The following is a 22,880-nucleotide window of genomic DNA, read 5'->3' as shown; positions in this document are numbered from 1 at the left end:
TCACCAACTCCCGGAGTTCACTGAGACTCACGTCCATTGAGTCAGTGATGCCATCCAGCCATCTCATCCTCTGTCGTCCCCTTCTCCTCCTGCCCCCAATCCCTCCCAGCATCAGAGTCTTTTCCAATGAGTCAACTCCTCACATGAGGTCACCAAAATACTGGAGTTTCAGCTTTAGCATCATTCCTTCCAAGGAAATCCCAGGACTGATCTCTTTTAGGATGGACTGGTTGGATCTCCTTGCAGTCCAAGGGACTCTCAGGAGTCTTCTCCAACACCACAGTTCAAAAGCATCAATTCTTCAGCGTTCAGTTTTCTTCACAGTCCAACTCTCACATCCATACATGACCACTGGAAAAACCATAGCCTTGACTAGACGGACCTTAGTTGGCAAAGTAATGTCTCTGCTTTTCAATATGCTATCTAGGTTTGTTTTACTTTCATTTATGGCTAAGCCTTCCCATATTTCCCCCTCAGTATAGTTTTTCACAGGCTTACATCTATTCTGATAACCTGGGCTGCATTTTTATCTTGAAGCCATCTTCCCTGGAGCCCTCTATCCTCTTGTTCCAATGCCAGCTGGTGATGTCAAGCCTGAAGCTACAAGGGAAGAGGCCTGGAGGCTCAGAATTCAGTGTGCAGACTCATTTCTGACTCCATTACCAACCCCCTGCCCTCTTCTATATCTTATATTCCCAACCCTAGAGCCTGTCTCGTTGGATTTATCCAGAGAATATATCTTCTGTCCTCCGTGGTAATGGAAAGGGGTAACTTAGAGACTTACTTATACAGACCTTCAGCCCATTGCCTTATTTCTAGCTCCTCACTTTTCTTAGTATCTGGCACCTTCAGTTCCTAAACCTTTATTTTCATTTTGTGTTTCTTTCTCTGTTCTGTTTTTCCTAATCTGCTTTCTTTCTGTCAGTATTTCCCACTGCTTTTCTTTAAATTATTTAAATGTTTAACCTTCATCTGTGGTCAAATATTTTCAGATATAACATTGTGTCCTAAGGTGAAGGTAGCAAATATTTGTTTAGAGTCATAAAGTTGTTTTTTTTTTTTCTTTTTTTATCATTTGGCACATTTCTCATGTTTGTTTCTGGGAATCTATCCTAAATAATTCAAAACATGGAGAAAAAATTCTGTGCGAACCTCTTCATCGTGGCAGCATTTATAGTGATGAAAAGTCAGAAGCCACTTAAATAATTAACAGTAGGAGATAATACAGTATATTTGATAGATTTTATGTGGCTGCCAAAAGTTGGCAAATATAGTATAGAAAAATGTTTGAAAGTTTATGAGAGAAAAAAGCAGGGTATAGATCTGAATGCATATTATTAGAGTCATATACATTTTTATATGAAAAAAAGGAAGGGAATGTTGTACTGCATGATGCACTGATTCACTGAAAAGATGGATAACAGTCGTCCATGGGCCTGGCTCTGTTCTAGTTGTTGCTTCAGTTACAAGTAGTGAGTTGGACATAATTTCTTCTCTCACAGAGTTTACAGTCTAGCAAAGAATTATTTTCCAAGCTTCTATAATGTGTCTATTCATTTTTTATAATTAAAGAGGTAGAGAAAGAGCAGGGATTGACTATTTCAGGTGTCACATTCTAGCAACAACGTGAAAGATTTGAGAATGGGTTCCTGGTTGGCCTGGTAATTGTAACCGTACCAACAGTAGCTCCTGAAATGACAAAGATGCCATCTACCTGTCCCATAACTGGCTCTCAAGACCTATCTGGATCTTTTCTTACCTTTATTCTTTGACTCAGTACATTATAAATCTATATAACCTTTGTGACTTTTATGATCAAAAACAACCTATAATTCTTAAAATTGTATAAAATTGATCAAAGTGGCAATATTTCACATCCTACCATTTGTGCCAGCCTGTTTTAAACTGCTAGATGACAAGGATTTTCTGAGTAATTTTATGTAACACCTAACATGACCATGCATGTTATGGAATTCAGAGAAATAGCATTTTGTGTTATTGAGAATTAAATACTGTTAGTTCCCCTTAAACCTATAATTCCAGAATATTAGGATACCACAGGTGAAACGTAAAACATTAAAAAAGAAAAAAGCTAAAGGCCAAACCACCAATTTGTCCTTTTCTTTCTTTTGAAAGATCACAGAGATAGTGTATTTGTGGGTTTTTAAAAAACTTTTTTATTTTATATTGGAGTGTAGCTGATTAACAATGTTATATTTTCAGGTGCACAGCAAAGGGACTCAGTCCTACATACACGTTTCCATTCCTTCCCAGACTCCCTTCCCATCCAGGCTGCCATATAATATTGAGCAGAGTTCCCTGTGCTATGCAGTAGGACCTTGTTTGTTATCCACTTTAAATATAGCAGTATGAAAGAAAAATAGCAATGTGGACTTGTTGATCCCAGTGTGGGTTTTTTTCTTTAACTTAAGATAAATTTAAACCTATTTCCCTAAGAGTCAATGAGTGTGTATTGTTTACTTTAAAAATGTGGATGTTAAATGTTATTTTCAGGTCTTTCTTGACCCTTTCTTTCATGTCTTCCTCTTCCCTAGTTCTGTCTTATGTGTGTCTGGATGGTCTATTGCAGGTGGCCACAAATAGCCGGGTTTACTTGTTTGACATTTTCCTTCTGGGAAGTCGTGCTTTCAACAATGGACTTCAGATGGTATTAGAAGACAAGAGAATTTTGAAGGTGAGTGTGTCAGCTGATTCATCTGCTAGTAAGAGTAATAACAAGGTTCTAATAACTCTGTCTTCTGCTTCCTTAGGTTATTCATGATTGTCGTTGGCTTTCTGATTGCCTCTCTCATCAGTATGGAATTCTGCTGAATAATGTCTTTGACACCCAGGTACATGCAGGGAAACGCTAGAATCAATCCATTGTACATATGGTTTCTTTAGAAAATAAGCATTGTCTGATGAATGATTGAAGTCTTTTTATGTGTGCCTCATTCCTGCCCACTTATCCTGTAATATGTTTGTACAATATATGAGAACATTTGGTGAACTGTAGAAGCATTGCAGAAAAGTTATTTGTAAGTATTTAGGTTTTTTTTCCCTTCATTTTGCTCCAGAATTTTTCAAACAAGAAGCAAGCTCTCAGCTCTATAACATTCAGAAACTCGAACAATTTGGGGGTTATTTGGAAATCTGACACGGACTCTTACTGTGAGGGGAACAGTCATGTCTATGCCTGTACCACACATGTATCAGTTAGGGTGACAGTTGCTCAGTTGTGTCCAGCTCTTTGTGACCCCATGAGCTGTAGCCTGTCAGTCTCCTCTGTCCATGGAATTCTCAAGGGAAGAATACTGGAGTGGGTAGCCATTCCCTTCTCCAGGGGATCTTCCCCTCCCAGGGATTGAACCTGGGTCTCCTGCATTGCAGGCAGATTCTTTACCATCTAAGCTACCGGGTATCAGTTAAGGCTAATGGTTAATGGGCTTCTAGCTCAGGGATACAGGTTGTCCTAGATGTGCCCCCAAAGCCTATTCTGGCCCCGAATAGCCTGAAGATAAGTGATTTTTCTCTGGTATAAAGGACCTAGAGAAATTCCTAGACTATACTAGATTTAGAGCTGATCTGGGTTTCTGATTTGTCTATGAGAGCCATAAAACTACTAATTTTCATTATGTATTCTTTAAGTTCTTCTAATCTTCTAGATTAATGCCATGAAAGGAAGATCTTGAATATATAAACCTAAAACCTTTGAGGGGGGTTAAAATAATGAGTTAACCAATTATTTTTAAACAGAAATTCCTAAAAGTTCAATTTTATGTTATTGTATGTGGTTGAAGTTTGCTCTTATGTATCTGCTTATAATGAACTTTGTGCCAGAGGACCTTCTTTCAAGAGCATTCACTGTATAGAGATTGCTTCTTTGCTAACTCCAGAATGTAAAAAAATTGCTTATCATTCTCTTGAGGCCATTCAGCTTCTTGATTAGAGCCCATATATGTTGTCTAATGAAGACATTGTCATGTCTTTTTTATTATTATTATTTTTAAAAGTCTTTATTGAATTTGTTACAATATTGCTTCTATTTTCTGTTTTGGGGTGGTTTTTTTTTTTTTTTTTTTTTGGTCATGAGGCATGTGGGATCTTAGTTCCCCAACCGGGGATTAAACCCTCATCCCCTGCATTGGAAGATGAACTCTTAACCACTGGACCACCAGGAAATCTCTAGCATGTCTTTCCATATTTTTCTTTTCAGATTTTCATAGTTCAAGAAGCAGGAATTCAGAATTATTTCAATTTGTCTTCCTTTAACACAGTGTATTAGCTTTCTGTTGCTATTGTAACTAATCACCATAAACTTTGTGGCTTAAAACATAAATTTACTCTCCTACAGTTCTGGAGGTCAGACATCTGAAATCATTTTCACCAGGTGAAAGTAAAGGTGTCCTCAGGGCTGGTTTCTTCTGAGGCTCTGAGAGAACAATCTGTTTCCTTGCCTTTTCAGCTTTCGCCTGTACTTTGGCTTGTGACTCCTTCCATCTTCCAAGTACATCACTCAAATCTCTTCTTTCGTCATCACGTCACCTTCTTCTCTGCCTGTAATAAAATCTCCCTCTGCCTCATCGTATAAGAACATTTGTGATTATGTTTAGGGCCCACCCAGATAATTCAAGTTCATCTCCCTATCTCAGTATCCTTAACTAATCACAGATGCAAAGTCCATTTTGCCATTTATGATAATATTCACAGGTCTAGAAATTAGGATGTGGATATCTTCAGGGGCCATTATTTAGCATAGCACACACAGATAAATAATGATTATAATTCTTAACTTTATTAGCTTTCCTTACCAAAACTTTACCAGAGTTGCTAATAAGTAGAAGTGATCCTTTAATTTTATTTTCCTTTCCCCATTCATTGAAGGCACCAAAGAGTAATAAATAACCATAACGCAGGCAATTAAAAGAAGTGGAAGAGAAAATAGGGACACATTAAAGTTGCGTGGTCCTTTTTTTGTTTCTAATTTCTAAGAATAAGTTAACCTAACAACTTAAAATTTTCTGAATGCATTGTCTATCACATGGGTCCTTGGGAAAATTGTATTTAATGACATTTCTCCAAATATATTTCTGTCATGAGATAGCTCTCTGTAATATATTCTATGAATTGGTCTGTTTGTTCTTTTTGAATGCCACAGGTAGCAGATGTCCTTCAATTTTCCATGGAAACGGGAGGCTTTCTTCCAAACTGCATTAGTACTTTACAGGAAAGTTTAATCAGACACCTTAAAATAGCCCCTAAACATCTCTCCTTTCTGGAAGTGAGACAAAAATGGATTCGAGTGAGTATTAAAGTATGTCTCATATGGCACCCCACTCCAGTACCCTTACCTGGAAACTCCCATGGACGGAGGAGTCTGGTGGGCTGCAGTCCATGGGGTCACGAAGAGTCGGACACGACTGAGCGACTTCACTTTCATTTTTTCACTTTCCTGCATTGGAGAAGGAAATGGCAACCCACTCCAGTGTTCTTGCCTGGAGAATCCCAGGGATGGGGGAGCCTGGTGGGCTGCCGTCTATGGGGTCGCACAGAGTCGGACACGACTGAAGCGACTTAGCTTAGCTTAGCATATGACATTAATATTTTCAAGTGCTTTGTGAGTGGGATTATTAGCATTTTATATAGAAAAATGACAGCTTCTATGAAAAGCATATGGACATTGCCAAAATCTTAGTTGTTTCAAATGGGAGCAGTTTGTGGTCTCAAGTGGGAAAAGACCAGCATCCAGATTTGTTGGTTAAAGTACTTTAAAATAAATTTTCAAGTTGGATAAGAGGAGATTTTATTGGGAATTTGGATTAAGGCACTGGAACAAAAATCATGCCAATTACTTCTCCCAAAGTTAGATAGATTTTCTTCAGCTTCTAACAGCCTTGCATGTAAACTTAAGTCATGATCATACTGGCTGCAGTTTTGGTCATATAATCAGTCCTGCTGCTTCCAGTTTTGCATGAGAAGCCCTGATCTCTCTCTCTCTCAAGCCCTCTCTCTCCCCCTATTCACCTTCTTCCCTCCCTCCCTCCCCCACATTTTTCCCCCATTATGTACTGACACTCAAATGTATACACACAGTATGTTTGTGTATGTGTGTATATTATCAGAAGGCTACCCATAGTGTGAAAGTAGAAGGTAATAACTGAAGAAGATGACAGTAATGGTGATTTAAGTTAAGCAACACTTAAATAAACCATTCTTTAAAGTTTTGTTTAAGATTCTAAGAAAATTGTTTTGATATCTCTAGGAAAACCCAGAACTGTGGTTCACACGACCTCTTTCACCTTCTTTGCTGAAAATTTTGGCTTTGGAAGCTACCTACCTGCTCCCCCTTCGCTTGGTACTCTTGGATGAAATGATGTCTGACCTAACTACCCTGGTGGACAGATACCTAAACACCTACCGAGAAGGGTCTGCAGACCGACTGGGAGGCATGGAGGTAGGTACAACTCTGTGGCTTTGTTTTAAAGACTTCTGCTTTCTCATGGGGGGACACAGTGATACCCACTCTTCACAGCTGCACCAGGTTTTTTTCAGCAGACTTGATGAGAAATATTCTTGAAGGGCTTAATGCAGCTACTTGAGCACTTTTTTTTTTTATACCATATATATATGTATATATATGTATAAATATATATATATTTTATGATCACTGACACTTATTTCATATGATACAACTGGTGACATGCATTTCAATAAAACTAAAAGTTGATGTGCTGTAAGTCCTAATTCCTTTGTTAAATATTGTAAAAACTTTTTCACAATATTAAATTATATTTCCAGTAAATATATCTTTCAAAGAAAAGGTAAATTTAATACTTCGTTAGTTATTTTTATGAACCCAACACAATATAAGAAAACTTATATTGTTGATAGACTATTGCATTAAGGCCAAATCTTGCCCATTTTTATACAGCTCACAAGCTAAAAATGATTTGTAGAGTCTTAAGGAATTCCAGTTGAGCTATTTCAAATCCTGAAAGATGATACTGTGAAAGTGCTACACTCGATATGTCAGCAAATTTGGAAAACTCAGCAGTGGCCACAGGAATGGAAAATGTCAGTTTTCATTCCAATCCCAAAGAAAGGCAATGCCAAAGAATGCTTAAACTACCACACAATTACACTCATCTCACACGCTAGTAAAGTAATGCTCAAAATTCTCCAAGCCAGGCTTCAGCAATACGTGAACCGTGAACTTCCAGATGTTCAAGCTGGTTTTAGAAAAGGCAGAGGAACCAGAGATCAAATTGCCAACATTCTCTGGATCATGGAAAAAGCAAGAGAGTTCCAGAAAAATATCTATTTCTGCTTTATTGACTATCCCAAAGCCTTTGACAGTCGGGATCACAATAAACTGTGGAAAATTCTGAAAGAGATGAGAATACCAGACCAACTGACCTGCCTCTTGAGAAACCTATATGCAGGTCAGGAAGCAACAGTTAGAACTGGACATGGAACAACAGACTGGTTCCAAATAGGAAAAGAAGTACGTCAAGGCTGTATATTGTCACCCTGCTTATTTAACTTCTATGCAGAGTACATCATGAGAAACGCTGGGCTGGATGAAGCACAAGCTAGAATCAAGATTGCCGGAAGAAATATCAATAACCTCATATATGCAGATGACACCACCCTTATGGCAGAAAGTGAAGAGGAACTTAAAAGCCTCTTGATGAAAGTGAAAGAGGAGAGGGAAAAAGTTGGCTTAAAGCTCAACACTCAGAAAACGAAGATCATGGCATCTGGCCCCATCACTTCATGGGAAATAGATGGGGAAACAGTGGAAACAGTGTCAGACTTTATTTTTGGGGCTCCAGAATCACTGCAGATGGTGATTTCAGCCATGAAATTAAAGACGGTTACTCCTTGGAAGGAAAGTTATGACCAACCTAGATAGCATATTCAAAAGCAGAGACATTGCCAACAAAGGTCTGTCTCGTCAAGGCTATGGTTTTTCCTGTAGTCATGTATGGATGTGAGAGTTGGACTGTGAAGAAAGCTGAGTGCCGAAGAATTGATGCTTTTGAACTGTGGTGTTGGAGAAGACTCTTGAGAGTCCCTTGGACTGCAGGGAGATCCAACCAGTCCATTCTAAAGGAGATCAGTCCTTGGTGTTCTTTGGAAGGAATGATGCTAAAGCTGAAACTCCAGTACTCTGGCCACCTCATGCGAAGAGTTGACTCATTGGAAAAGACTCTGATGCTGGGAGGGATCGGGGGCAGGAGGAAAAGGGGACAATAGAGGATGAGATGGCAGGATGGCATCACTGACTCGATGCATGTGAGTTTGAGTGAACTTCAGGAGTTGGTGATGGACAGGGAGGCCTGATGTGCTGCAATTCATGGGGTCGCAAAGAGTCAGATATGACTGAGCGACTGAACTGAACTGAAAGGATTGTTAAAAAAAAAGTGTGCAAGAGCCATGTTTGTGGCTTACAAAGCCTGAAATATTTGCTATTTGGCTCCTTACATAAAAAGTTCACAGGCTGCTGCTTTAAACCATTCTTATTTAGGAATATTGATGCAAAGCCCTAAATAAAATAATAGCATTTTTGATACAAACTCCATTTGATGTACTACGCTTTTTTATTTTTACAAATATTTATTTTATTTTGGCTGTCCTGGATCTTTATTGCTGCGCAGGCTTTTCTCTAGTTGCGGAGAACAAGGGCTTCTCTTCACTGTGGTATCTGGACTTCTTGTGGCTTCTCTTGTTGCGGAACACAGGTTCTAGGGTATGTGAGCTTCAGTAGTTATGGCACATGGGCTCAGCAGTTGCGGGTCCCTCGTCTCTAGAGCACAGGCTCAGTAATAGTAGTGTACAGGCCTAGTTACTCTGCCACATATGGAGTCTTCCTGGATCAGGGATAGAACTCATGTCTCCTGCATTGGCAGGTGGATTCTTTACCACTGAGTCACTATGGAAACCCCTATACTTTTCTATTCTATTAATATGTTTCTGTATTATAGTTACAAGCATGCTTTAATATTATGTTCATAATATTTAGTATTGATAGAAAATATTGTGGGCTTCCTCGGTGGCTCAGACAGTAAAGAATCTGCTTGCAATGTGGAATACCTGGGTTTGATACCTGAGTTGGGAAGATCCTCTGGAGGAAGGCATGGCAACCCGTTCCAGTATTCTTGCCTGGAGAATCCCGATGGACAGAGAAGCCTGGCAGGCTACAGTCCATGGGTTTGCAAAGAGTCAGACATGACTGAGCAACTATATTATGTTAAATTCTGTATTTTACTAGGGCCAAGAATGTCTTATGATTATCTCATAAATGCTGAGAAGGTCATTTTGTAACTTTTATGTATTTTGCTGTCACTGTTTAACAAGAAAAGAATAACATAAAAGTCCTTGCATAGTTAGTTTGATTGGAGAATTTTAATGTTTTTCATTTATCACTGTAAAGGACAGTTTTTTATCTTTTTAATATTTTACCCTCACTGTTATTTGCTGAAAAAATTTGATAATTTTCTATGTACATTGTTGATTAAAGTTGGAATAGATACTTTAACATGATAAAACATATCTCAAGCAAGAAGACTACATAATATTTGATTGGGAACATTAATATAAAAAAATGCAAAATTGGTGACTATAACCACTACTTTAGTAGTTTCTGAAGCTATTAGCCAGTGGGATTAGGAAAAAAAATGAACTATAAAAATTGAACAAGAGGAACAGGAATTAGGACTTGCTTATGATACATTCAAATACTAAAGAGAATCGACTGGAAAAGACTGCCACAAACAAAAAGGCAATTTGGTAAAGGGTACAAATATAACATAAAATTAATATACCCATTTATAATTTATACAGCTAGAGAATATACCATTTATACAGCTAGAGAATATAATGGGAGAAAAACATTCATTTATAATTGTAACAAAAAGTAGATTATATAGAAATGAAGAAAATGTTTTAAAGTATTTAAAGAAAAAGTATTACCGAATGGTGTAAAAGAGGATTTAAATGCGTGGGGACATTAAGTATTTTTGCCTATCAATTATTCCTGAATTAACTTTTAAATTTAACTTTATTCTAGGAAAAATATTAAAACTGTAATTATTTTGGTAAACTGTGATTATAATGTTTATAGGGATAGATAAGCATAAAGAAGAATAGTCCTGTCAGATATTAAAACATATTATATGTCTATGTTAAATGTCAGCGATACATGTATAGGCAGATCAGTGGAAGAGAGGAGAGAACCCCAACATAGATCTCATATATATCAGTAATGATTGGGATAAAGGTAGAATTTCCAATCAGTGAGAAAAAGATTATTTAGTAAGTGGCTTTAGACAGTTGACTAACCATTGTGGAAGGAGGAGAATCAGAGTTGTATTGTTACATCTTTTACTACACCAAAGTAAATCCCACAGATCAAGTATTTATATAAAAATGGAATTATGAAATTATTGGCAAAAAGTATTAAAAGAAAATTATCTCACAGTAGGAAAATGTCTTTGCCAACTTTATCAAGGAAGAGTTGACAAAATTATGTGTACTTAAAGTCAACAAGAGAGTCCGAAATGCAGTACTTGAATGCAATCTCAAAAACAACAGAATGATCTCTGTTCGTTTCCAAGGCAAACCACTCAGTATCACGGTAATCTAAGTCTATGCCCCAAGCAGTAATGCTGATGAAGCTGAAGTTGAACGATTATATGAAGACCTACAGACCTTCTAGAACTAACACCCAAAAAAGATGTCCTTCTCATTATAGGGGACTGGAATGCAAGAGTAGGAAGTCAAGAAACACCTGGAGTAATAGACAAATTTGGCCTTGGAATACAGAATGAAGCAGGACAAAGGCTAATAGAGTTTTGCCAAGAGAATGCATTGGTCATAACAAACACCCTCTTCTAACAACACAAGAGAAGACTGTACACAAGGACATCACCAGATGGTCAACCCCAAAATCAGATTGATTATATTCTTTGCAGCCAAAGATGGAGAAGCTGTATACAGTCAGCAAAAATAAGACCGGGAGCTGACTGTGGCTCAGATCATGAACTCCTTATTGCCAAATTCAGACTTACATTGAAGAAAGTAGGGAAATCCACTAGACCATTCAAGTATGACTTAAATCAAATCCCTTACGATTATACAGTGGAAGTGACAAATAGATTCAAGGGACTAGATCTCATAGAGAGAGTGCCTGAAGAACTATGGATGGAGATTCGTGACATTGTACAGGAGACAGGGATCAAGACCATCCGCAAGAAAAACTGCAAAAAATCAAAATGGCTGTCTGAGGAGGCCTTACACAAATAGCTGTGAAAAGAAGAGAAGTGAAAAGCAAAGGAGAAAAGGAAAGATATACCCATTTGAATGCAGAGTTCTAAAGTGTATCAAGGAGAGATAAGAAAGCCTTCCTCAGTGATCAGTACAAAGAAATAGAGGAAAACAATAGAATGGGAAAGAGTAGAGGTCTCTTCAAGAAAATTAGAGATACAGGGCAACATATCATACAAAGATGGGCACATATCATGCAAAGATGGGCACAATAAAGGACAGAAATGGTATGGACCTAACAGAAGCAGAAGATATTAAGAAGAGGGGGCAAGAATACACAGAAGAACTTACAAAAAAGATCTTCATGACCCAGATGATCACGATGGTGTGATCACTTACCTAGAGTCAGACATCCTGGAATGTGAAGTCAAGTGGGCCTTAGGAAGCATCACCACGAACAAAGCTAGTGGAGGTGATGGAATTCCAGTTGAGCTATTTCAAAATCCTGAAAGACGATGCTGTGAAAGTGCTGCACTCAATATGCCAGCAAATTTGGAAAACTCAGCAGTGGCCACAGGACTGGAAAAGGTCGGTTTTCATTCCAATCCCAAAGAAAGGCAATGCCAAAGAATGCTCAAACTACTGCACAATTGCACTCATCTCACAGAAGGCAATGGCACCCCACTCCAGTACTCTTGCCTGGAAAATCCCATGGACGGAGGAGCCTGGTAGGCTATAGTCCATGAGGTCGCTAAGAGTCGGACACGACTGAGTGACTTCACTTTTAGTTTTCACTTTCATGCATTGGAGAAGGAAATGGCAACCCACTCTAGTGTTCTTGCCTGGAGAATCTCAGGGACAGGGGAGCCTGGTGGGCTACCGTCTATGGGGTCGCACAGAGTCGGACATGACTGAAGCGACTTAGCAGCAGTAGCAGCAGCACATCCTAGTAAAGTAATGCTCAAAATTCTCCAAGCCAGGCTTCAGCAATATGTGAACCATGAAATTCCAGATGTTCAAGCTGAGTTTAGAAAAGGCAGAGGAACCAGAGGTCAAATTGCCAACATCTGCTGGATCATTGAAAAAGCAAAAGAGTTCCAGAAAAAACATCTATTTCTGCTTTATTGACTTTGCCAAAGCTTTTGTGTGGATCGCCACAAACTGGAAAATTCTGAAAGAGAATTCCGTCTGAAAGAGGGAATACCAGACCACCTGACCTGCCTCTTGAGAAATCTGTATGCAGGTCAGGAAGCAACAGTTAGAACTGGACATGGAATAACAGACTGGTTTCAAATAGGAAAAGGAGTACATTAAGGCTGTATATTGCCACTCTGCTTATTTAACTTATATGCATAGTACATCATGAGAAACGCTGGGCTGGAAGAAGTACAAGCTGTAATCAAGATTGCCGGGAGAAATATCAATAACGTCCTATGCAGATGACACCACCCTTATGGCAGAAGGTGAAGAACTAAAGAGCCTCTTGATGAAAGTGATAGAGGAGAGTGAAAAAATTGGCTTAAAACTCAACATTCAGAAAACTAAGATCATGGCATCTGGTCCCCTCACTTCATGGCAAATAAGTGGGGAAACAGTGGTAGGCTTTATTTTTTTGGACTCCAAAATCACTGCAGATGGTGACTGCAGCCATGAAATAAAAAGACGCTTACTCCTCGGAAGAAAAGTTATGACCAACCTAGACACCATATTAAAAAGCAGAGACATTACTTTGCCAACAAAGGTCCGTCTAGTCAAAGCTATGGTTTTTCCAGTAGTCATATGTGGATGTGAGAGTTGGACTATAAAGAAAGCTGAGCACCAAAGAATTGATGCTTTTGAACTGTGGTGTTGGAGAAGACTCTTGAGAGTCCCTTACCAGTCCATCCTAAAGAAAATCAGTCCTGAATATTCATTGGAAGGGCTGATGTTGAAGCTGAAAGTCCAATACTTTGGCCACCTGATGCGAAGAACTGACTCCTTGGAAAGACCCTGATACTGGGAAAGATTGAAGGCAGGAGGAGAAGGGCACAACAGAGGATGAGATGGTTGGATGGCACCACCAACTCAATGGACATGAGTTTGAGTAAACTCGGGAGTTGGTGATGGACAGGGAGGCCTGGCGGGCTGCGGTCTATGGGGTTGCAAAGAGTTGGACACGTCTGAGGGACTAAATTGAACTCAAAGTGTACATCATTATTATACAACATACATTGTGAAATCATTACCAAGATTAAGATAATTAACACATCTATCACCTCATGGCTACCTTTTTTCTATGTGTGTGCTGAGAATGCTTAAGATGTACTCTCAGCGACTTTCAAATATTAACTATAGTAACCATGCTGTACATTAGATCCCCAGAACTTATTCTTCTTAAAACTGAAAGTTTTTACCCCTGACTTACATCTTCCATTTCCCTTTCCTTCAACCCCTGGGAACCACCATTCTATTTTCTGTTTTTAAGAAGTAACATGTTTGGTGCTTTTTTTTTTTTTTTAAGATTTCATCTATCAGTCATTCCATGCATCATTTGTCTTTATCTCTCTGGCTTATTTCACTTAGCATAACCCTCCAGGTTCAAATATATTATTGCAAATGGCAGGACTTCCTTCTTTTTAATGGCTGGATTATATTCTGTTGTGTGTGTATATATACACCACATCTTTATTCATTTGTCTGTTGATAGACAACAGGTTGTTTACATATCTTGACCATTTTTAATAATGACACAGTGAATAAGGAATGTACCTGTCTCTTTGCGATCCTGTTTTCTTAATCCTTCAAATATGTACCCAGACATAGGATTGCTGGACCATATAATAGTTGTATTTTTAATTTTTTGAGGAACCTCCATACTGCATCCCATAGTAGCTGTGCCAGTTTACATTCCTCTCAACAGTGTATGAGAGTTCCCTTTGTTCCACATTCTCACCAATACTTGTTTTCTGTATTTTTGATAATAGGCATCTTAAGAAATGTTAATAATCTCATTGTGGTTTTGATTTGCATTTCCCTGATGAATAGTGATATTGAGCACCTTTTCATGTACCTGTTAGCCACCTAAATATCTTCTTTGGAAAATTGTCTATTCAAGTCCTTTGCTCACTTTTAAAAAAGATTATTTATTTTTTTGGTATTGAATTGTATGAGAGAATGCTTTTCTATGCAACAGAAATAGTCAGAATTCAAAAAAGATAAATTTGACTTCAAAAATTTTGAATAGTGAAAATACTGTGAACAAAGTCAAAGGGCAAGCAACCTGGGAGAAATTATTTGCCTCATAAGAGAGAGCACATTTTCTTAATATATCCTGTATTATAGCATTTATGTGATGACAAGATACTGGAAACAACCCAAATATCCATCCATAACGGTTTGGTTAAACAAATTATGGTATATCCATACAGCCATTAAAATTGCCAACATGGAAAAATCTCTTAAGACAGATTTTTTTAGTGGAAAAATCAAGATGGAAAAAATATAATATTACCATTTGTATAAAATATTTTTAGAGTTATCAAAATAAAAAGTTGGAGGAAAATAAAAATTGAAAAATATAATCCAATGAAATATCTTTGCTACTAAATAGCAAAGATATTTAGGAAGAAATCAAATATGCAAAGGCTGTCTCTGGGAGGCTCACAAGAAGCTGCTTTTTACAGGGTATACCTGCTAAGGCAGTTGGGGCAAGATTGGAATGGACCCTTACTTTTTTCCTATAATCTTTATGTATACACACATGCACAACATACAAAACTGGATTCAACATATTTAAATTACTCAAAAAATAATACTACTATAGTTGAAGACACTAGAGGGTGCCATAAGAACACATTTGAATAGATGCTTGCTTGCCAAATACTGTTTAGTAGAAGTGATTTTAAGGGCTATGTTTAGAAGTTTAGTTATAGTAGACTTGTGTTCATTTTCTTTTCTTAGCCTACATGTATGGAGCTCCCGGAGGAACTGTTTCAACTCCAGGACTTCCAGAAGCAGCGCAGAGAGCGAGCGGCAAAAGAATATAGAGTGAACGCGCAGGGACTCCTAATAAGGACAGTACTACGTCCAAAGAAATCGGTGACAGAGACAGCAGGGAAAGAGGGAAAGGTACGAGGTTTCTTACTTTGTAAAAATTCTACACAAGATAAAGCCCCAAATATTACATCTTATGAGGATGTAAATTTACTGAAAGAAGAATCTAAGAGTAGACAAACCACAGTAGAGCCTCAATATCTACCTCCCACAAAGGAAGATGCCAGCAAGGATTCCAGTTACAACCTAAATTACCCTGAGTCAGAGGGGGTTAAAGACCAGAGAATAACTCAAAAAAAACACCTCAAGATACCTAAACAAGAGTTTCAGACAAGTTTATCTTTGAAAGAGGAGATAGAACAGTTATTGATGGCGGAAAACAAGGAAGATTTAAAGGGTACAAAACAAGATGTTTCAGTGTCTCCTTCCCTTCCTCAGGAAACCGGAGTGTCTCCAAGTGACATTTTTCATCCTTTTAGGAAAGCTGTGCTTCCCACACTTCCTCCCTGCCCAGCTTTGGAAAAGACTGATTCCTGGTTAAATCCAGATTCTCCCAATCTGCCTTAGAGATATGCAGTTTGTTTTTGAGGCCATTAAGGTGGTTTATTTCCACTGTCATCAGGGCCTTCCTCAGTGCTTAAGTTTCTCATGTTGTAAATTCAGTTTTGTCTCAGTCACAGTCTTCAGGGAAAATTATATCCTCTTACTTTCTGTATTCCTGGAATTTGATTAGGATGGGAATGAATAAGTTAAATAATGGAAGAAGTAGATTTTCTGATTATGTCATTCTGTAGAAATGTTCCCTGTGGCCAGACTAAATTATTTCTCATAATTTGGGTTTAAAAGATTTGAAGAAGGGAAAAATTTTGGACTTAGTGTCTGAAAGAACCTATACTTTAAATTTTTTTGTTGTATTTTTTGGTTTGAAGGGGGTTGGTAAAACTCTTAGCCAGAAGTTTAAAAAAATTATACCCAACAAGTTTATCAGAACTTTTTTCCTTTTAAAAATACTAATAAGTAAGTTTATCAGGCATACTTCAGTAAAGCTGAAAAATCCAACTTTATTTTTCAATTTAAATTTTCAGTCTGTCTTATGTTATAGACAAACAATAGTTAATGTTACTACAGGAATCAGTATAACTGTTCTAGTTTCATTTCATTTCATTTACTTTTAGACAATTTTGTCCTTTTTCCTTAAAAGCAGGGACTTCTTTAAAGTATGTCTATTATGTAAACTTTAAGTTTGATTGCACTCTGTTTGCCTGGAGATGGTATGCTTTCTTAGGGTGAAAAGAAGGCAAGTTGTCCTGAGTCTTTTTATATTGAATACTTGCAAGCTGCTCACATTCTTTTGTGTATAATAAGCAATAAACCTGTTTTGGCATTAGGTTATCTCTCACTTTTCTTCATTGTGTCAGGGTAGGAATAAATTGGAATGTTTCTGCATTTCTAAGTCTAGAATCTGGGGTAGAAATCTGTTGTTTTTTTTTTTTTTTTTTTTGTCCACACTACGCAGCTTGTAGAATTCTAGTTCCTTGACCAGGGATCGAATTTGGGCCCCAACAGTGAAAGTGCCTAGCCCTAACCACTGGTTCACCAGGGAATTCCCTAGAAATTTGCTAATTTGACTGCTATACAGGCCTCTATTATTTATTGCACTTAGAGACAGTCTTCAGTTAGGAACATCCTTGTCTGTGCTCATTGATTCTGCTGTGAGTACCACTGAATGAACGTCCAGCTGTGCCTTCCAAACCCCAGAGCCCAGATCTGGCCTGAGCTTAAGATGACGGCAGGCCTAAGAGCTGTCAACTCAGCCCTGTGGGTGCTGTGTCTCACTTTATCCATAGTTTAGAAGCTCATTTGAAGCAAAGGTGATTTCTGGTTCATCTTGGATGAATGCATTTTCAGGTTGATCCCAGAAAGTGGTTAATCTAGGTTTACTCTAGAAGGGCATGGATTTCTGTGAAATATGTAGAACTGATTTAGCACCTATGGAACCATACCACACACAACATTTATACATGTTTGTATACAGGCTACAAAGAAAAATGTAATGTTCTTCATATCTAAAAAAAGAATTTTTTCATTATTTATGTTCTATGACTGTAAAGAACAACAGGATTCTGTTGGACCTTTGCTGTACTGCTCAATATGGTAGCCACTAGCTATATGTGGCTATTTACATTTAAAATTAAATTAAATTGATTAAATGAAATAAAATTAAAAATTCAGTTGCACTTGCTATATGTTTCCATAAACCCAGTGACTACTACTTGCTACTCAATAGTTCCATATAATCAGGAGCTACCTGGGTAGCTGTATTGAATATCACAAATACAGAACATTTCCATCACTTCAACAAGTTCTATTGGACAGTGCTATTTTGAGAAATACTTTTACTCCTAGAACTAAAGGAAATTTTTGGGTTTCAGCATAGTATTTTCTTAGTGAAATGCTTATATAACTGGAACTGCATTTTTCTCCATACATTTCTCCCTTCTAGCCTGGGGTCCCTACTTAAATTCCATGTGGTCAGATCCTACCATGAAACTCTGTCCTTTCCTGGATAGAATGTACAAAAATCCTTGGGTGATTCAAGCCCTGTTGTTAATGCTCTCTGCCATTACTCAGATATCTAAAGTTTGCTCAGAATTTTGGGAAATTTTTGGTTCTTGACCCAACTCGTTGAGTTCTTAGTATTTTTCTAGGTGAGAGTTCATAAACCATACTGCCTGCTTTCCCAAACTCTCTTGGAGTCTTGCTTCATTCTGCACCAAGTTTCTACATCTGTCCTACTCAGATCTCACCTTTCTGAGCTTACTTTTCTGTATGTGATCTGCAGTTAAAGAGTCTCACAAGCAATCTATCCTTTTGGCTTAGGAATTAGGAAACAGAGTTGAGTTCAGAGTTCCCTGAAGAAGGATCCTGCTCTGAGAATAGAAACAATGTTTCTGGGTCCATTCAGTGTTCTTTCAACTATAGTGTGAAAAATCATTGCAGCAGCTTTGCCTGGGATCTGGCTATGGGCTTGGTAAATCCTAATATTATACAATAGAATTTTAATGCACTATATATAGGCCTATTATTGTTTTGATGTGAAGCAAGTCTCAGCAGAAAGCCAAGATAAGACCTAGTGCAAACTTGGGGACCTGAGGATGATTATCCTGGTATAGTTATAAAAATACATTTTTTATAAAGGTAACATCAATAAACACCTTACAGAAAATTTAGAAAATAAAGAGAAAAAAACTACTCAACAATCATTCCATATTAAACAACCCTTCCTAACATTTTGGCACTTTTCTGTCAATTTTTTCTCTCATTCTCTATCTCTACACACACACAGTCATAACCATACCATAAATACATTTATTGTGTTTTTATATCAAGTATTTTTCCATTTTATAATCCTAACAACCAACATTTTATTATTTTTTTTTACAACCAACATTTTAAGCATGTTTCATTTTAAAATTAATGTGCTGTTAAATAGAATTTGGAAAATGGGAAACTAAGAAAAAATTTAGCTTCCCTTAAATTTAGTCAGATGGCATCACTGACTCAATGGACATGAGTTTGAGCAAGCTCTGGGAGTTGGTAATGGACAGGGAAGCCTGGCGTGCTGCAGTCCATGGGATCGCAAAGAGTCGGACATGAATGAGCGACTGAACTGAAGAAAAAATATATTCATTTCTCTAACCACACTGAAAAAGCAGGTAATATTTTTGTTAATATCAGTGTTTATACTTAGGTTCCCCCCTGCATCAGATCAGATCAGTCGCTCAGTCGTGTCCGACTCTTGGCGACCCCATGAACCGCAGCACGCCAGGCCTCCCTGTCCATCACCAACTCCCGGAGTTCACTGAGACTCATGTCCATTGAGTCAGCGATGCCATCCAGCCATCTCATCCTCTGTCGTCCCCTTCTCCTCCTGCCCCCAATCCCTCCTAGCATCAGAGTCTTTTCCAATGAGTCAACTCTTCGCATGAGGTGGCCAAAGTACTGGAGTTTCAGCTTCAGCATCAGTCCTTCCAAAGAAATGCCAGGGCTGATCTCCTTCAGAATGGACTGGTTGGATCTCCTTGCAGTCCAAGGGACTCTCAAGAGTCTTCAACACCACAGTTCAAAAGAATCAATTCTTCGGTGTTCAGCCTTCTTCACAGTCCAACTCTCACATCCATACATGACCACAGGAAAAACCATAGCCTTGACTAGACGAACCTTTGTTGGCAAAGTAATGTCTCTGCTTTTGAATATGCTATCTAGGTTGGTCATAACTTTCCTTCCAAGGAGTAAGCATCTTTTAATTTCATGGCTGCAGTCACCATCTGTAGTGATTTTGGAGCCCAGAAAAACAAAGTCTGACACTGTTTCCACTGTTTCCCCATCTATTTCCCATGCATAGTTATGTGTATGTATATATATATATATATATTATACATATATAGTATGTGGTGTTATATATATATATATATATATATATATATATATATATATATATAGCATGTATCTGATAAGGGAATCAAAGCCAAAATATATAGAGAAATCCTAAAATTCAACAACAACAAAAATGATTAAAAAACGGACAACAGGCTTGAATAGACATCCCTCCAAAGAAGACATACAAAATGCCAACAGGTACATGAAAAAATGCTCAATATCAGTAATCATTAGAGAAATGCAAATCAGAACTACAGTGAGATAACCATCTCACACCCACTAGGATGGCTACTATGAAAAAACAGAAAGTAAGTGTTTGCAAGGTTGTGGACAAACTGGAACTCGTGTGCACCACTGATGGTGGTGTAAACATGCGGCCACTGCAGAAAATAGCATGGTGGTTGCTCAAAAAGTTAAAAACATAATTACCATACCATCCAGCAATTCCACTTCTGGATGTATACCCAAAAGACCTGAAAACAGAGTCTTGAAGAGGTATTTGTTTCACATGTTCATAGCAGCATGATGAACATAGCCAAAAGGTGAACGTAAGTGTCCGTCAATAGATGAGTGGATAAGCAAAATGTGGTATATACATATTATGAAATATTATTCAGCCTTAAAAGGGAAGGAAATTCTGCAATGTTCTATGACATGGATAAAACTTGAGAACATTATGGTCAATGAAATAAGCCAGTCACAAAAAGTAACTATGAAGTGTCTAGAATAATCAAAATGATAGTGACAGAAAGTAGAATGGTGGTTTCTGGGGCTGGGGGAAGGAAGAAATTAGAAGTTATTATTTAAAGGCTATAGAGTTTCAGTTTTGCAAGTTGAAAAGATTTATGGAGATTGATGGTTGTGATGGTTGCACAATGATATGAATGTACTTAATACCAGTGAACAGTACACATAAAAATGAATGAGATGGTAAATTTTATATATGCTTTAGCACATTTTTTAAAATTGGGGAGAAAAACTAACATCACACTTACAGTGATGAAAGTCTGAATGTATTCCCCATATAATGGAGAACAAGAAAGGACATTTGCTTTCACTAGTTCAATTTAAAATTGTACTGTAAGTACTAACTAGTGGAATAAGGCAAGAAAAAGCTTACAGATTAGAAATTTTAAAGGTAAAATTTTTTTTTCGCAAGACATGATCATGTGCACATAAAATCCCAAGAAATGTACAAAATGCTACTAGAATCCATGAGTGAATTTAGCAATATTACAAGGTACACTGCCAATATAAAAAAAAAATTGTGAGTATAAAAAAAAATTAGCAATGGTCAATTAGTAACTGAAATTTTAAAAAATACCATTTACAATCATGTATAAAAACATGATACCTTTAAGGATAGGTTTAATAAAACATATGCAAGATGTGTATTGAAAACTACAAGATATTTCTGAAGGAAGTTAAAGAAGACATAAATAAATGAAAAATACCACTGAAGGCTCAGTACTGTTAAGATGTAAATTATTCCCAAATTCTAATAGATTTATTTATTTATTCTAAATCCATAGATTTATTACAATCACAGTCAAAATCCAAGCAGGCTTTATATAGAAATTGACACACTCAGTTATGTCTGACTCTTTGTGACCCTATGGACTGTAGCCTGCCAGGCTCCTCTATCCATGGAATTTTCCAGGCAAGAAATACTGGAATGGGTTGCCATCTCCTCTTCCAGGGAATCGTCGCAACCCAGGGATAGAAACCTTGTGTCTTGTATCTCTTGCATTGGCAGGTGGATTTTTTTTTTTTTTTTTTAATCACTAGCGCCACCTGGGAAGCCCCATAGAAATTGACAGGATGATTCCAAAATTTATATGGCCATGAAACCATGAAACTCAGATTGGGACTTGAACCCACTCTTTTAATTGGGATCACACATCTGGTCTCAGGATTTAACGAAGCTCAGATTCTTGATGTCTCATCACAGAAAGAATTTAGTGAGAGACAGAGTGATAGGTAAGAAGTGGATTTATTTAGAGAGAAACACACTCCACAGAGTGTAGGCCATCTCAGAAGGTAAGAGTGGCCTTACCCTTTACCAAAAAAATTAAGTCTTTCACTGTTCCCATTGTTTCCCCATCTATTTGCCATGAAGTGATGGGACCAGATGCCATGATCTTAAGTTTTGAGTGTTGAATTTTAACCAAACTTTTTCACTCCTCTTTCACCTTCATCAAGTGAAAGTGAAGTCGCTCAGTTGTGTCTGACTCTGCAATCCCGTGGACTGTAGCCCACCAGGCTCCTCCATCCATGGGATTCTCCAGACAAGAATACTGGAGTGGGTTGCCATTTCCTTCTCTAGGGGAATCTTCCCGACCCAGGGATCGAACCCAGGTCTCCTGCATTGCAGGCAGATGCTTTAACGTCTGAGCCACCAGGGAAGCCCTCTATAATTTCTCTTCACTTTCTGCCATAGAAGGGTGGTGTCATCTGCATATCTGAAGTTATTGATATTTCTTTTTTTTTTTTTAAGTTATTGATATTTCTCCTGGCAGTATTGATTCCAACTTGCGCTTCATACAGCATGGTATTTATTATGATGTACTCTGCATATAAGTTAAATAAGCAGGGTGACGGTATACAGCCTTGACATTCTCCTTTCCCAATTTGGAACAGTCCATTGTTCCATGTCTGATTCTAACTGTTGCTTCTTGACCTGCATACAGGTTTCTCAGGAGGCAGGTAAAGTGGTCTGGTATTCCCATCTCTTTAAGAATTTTCTACAGTTTTGTTGTGATCTACACAGTCAAAGGCTTTAGTGTAGTCAATGAAGCAGATGTTTTTTTCTAGAATTCTCTAGCTTTTTCTATGATCCAGCAGATGTTGGCAATTTGATCTCTGGTTCCTCTACCTTTCCTAAATCTAGCTTGTACATCTGAAAGTTCTAGGTTCACACACTGTTGAAGACTAGCTTGAAGAATTTTGAGCATTACTTTGCTATCATGTGAAATGAGTGCAATTGTGCAGTAGTTCGAACATTTTTTGGCATTGCCATCGTGGTTATCCAGGTCATTAAGATCTTTCTGGTATAGTTCTTCTGTGTATTCTTGCCATTTAAGTTTTTTTTTTTTGCCACACTGCACAGCTCTGGGATCTTTCTTAGTTCCCCGACCAAG

At 37.8% G+C, this 22,880-nt stretch overlaps 1 protein-coding gene across 7 annotated transcripts in view; it reads left to right on the top strand.

The window, feature by feature from the left end:
- The window catches only part of EXD1 (exonuclease 3'-5' domain containing 1), a 41,901-nt gene extending 25,214 nt beyond the window's left edge, over window positions 1-16,687 (top strand). For 6 of the 7 annotated variants that reach the window (XM_055537419.1, XM_055537416.1, XM_055537420.1 and 3 more), the window contains 5 exons: window positions 2,591-2,695; window positions 2,772-2,852; window positions 5,159-5,302; window positions 6,263-6,454; window positions 15,208-16,687. In XM_055537419.1, the coding sequence (XP_055393394.1) occupies window positions 2,591-2,695; window positions 2,772-2,852; window positions 5,159-5,302; window positions 6,263-6,454; window positions 15,208-15,867 (1,182 nt within the window). In that variant the 3' untranslated portion in view covers window positions 15,868-16,687. The remainder of the gene's footprint in view (window positions 1-2,590; window positions 2,696-2,771; window positions 2,853-5,158; window positions 5,303-6,262; window positions 6,455-15,207) is intronic. The other variant, XM_055537417.1, reaches the window with a different exon arrangement.
- Window positions 16,688-22,880: the final 6,193 nt, after the last annotated feature.

This window comes from Bubalus kerabau, chromosome 10, assembly GCF_029407905.1.
Source record: "Bubalus kerabau isolate K-KA32 ecotype Philippines breed swamp buffalo chromosome 10, PCC_UOA_SB_1v2, whole genome shotgun sequence".
NCBI lineage: Eukaryota > Metazoa > Chordata > Mammalia > Artiodactyla > Bovidae > Bubalus > Bubalus kerabau.
Note: the sequence above shows the minus strand (reverse complement) of the source record. Positions and strands in the feature narration are given on the sequence as shown.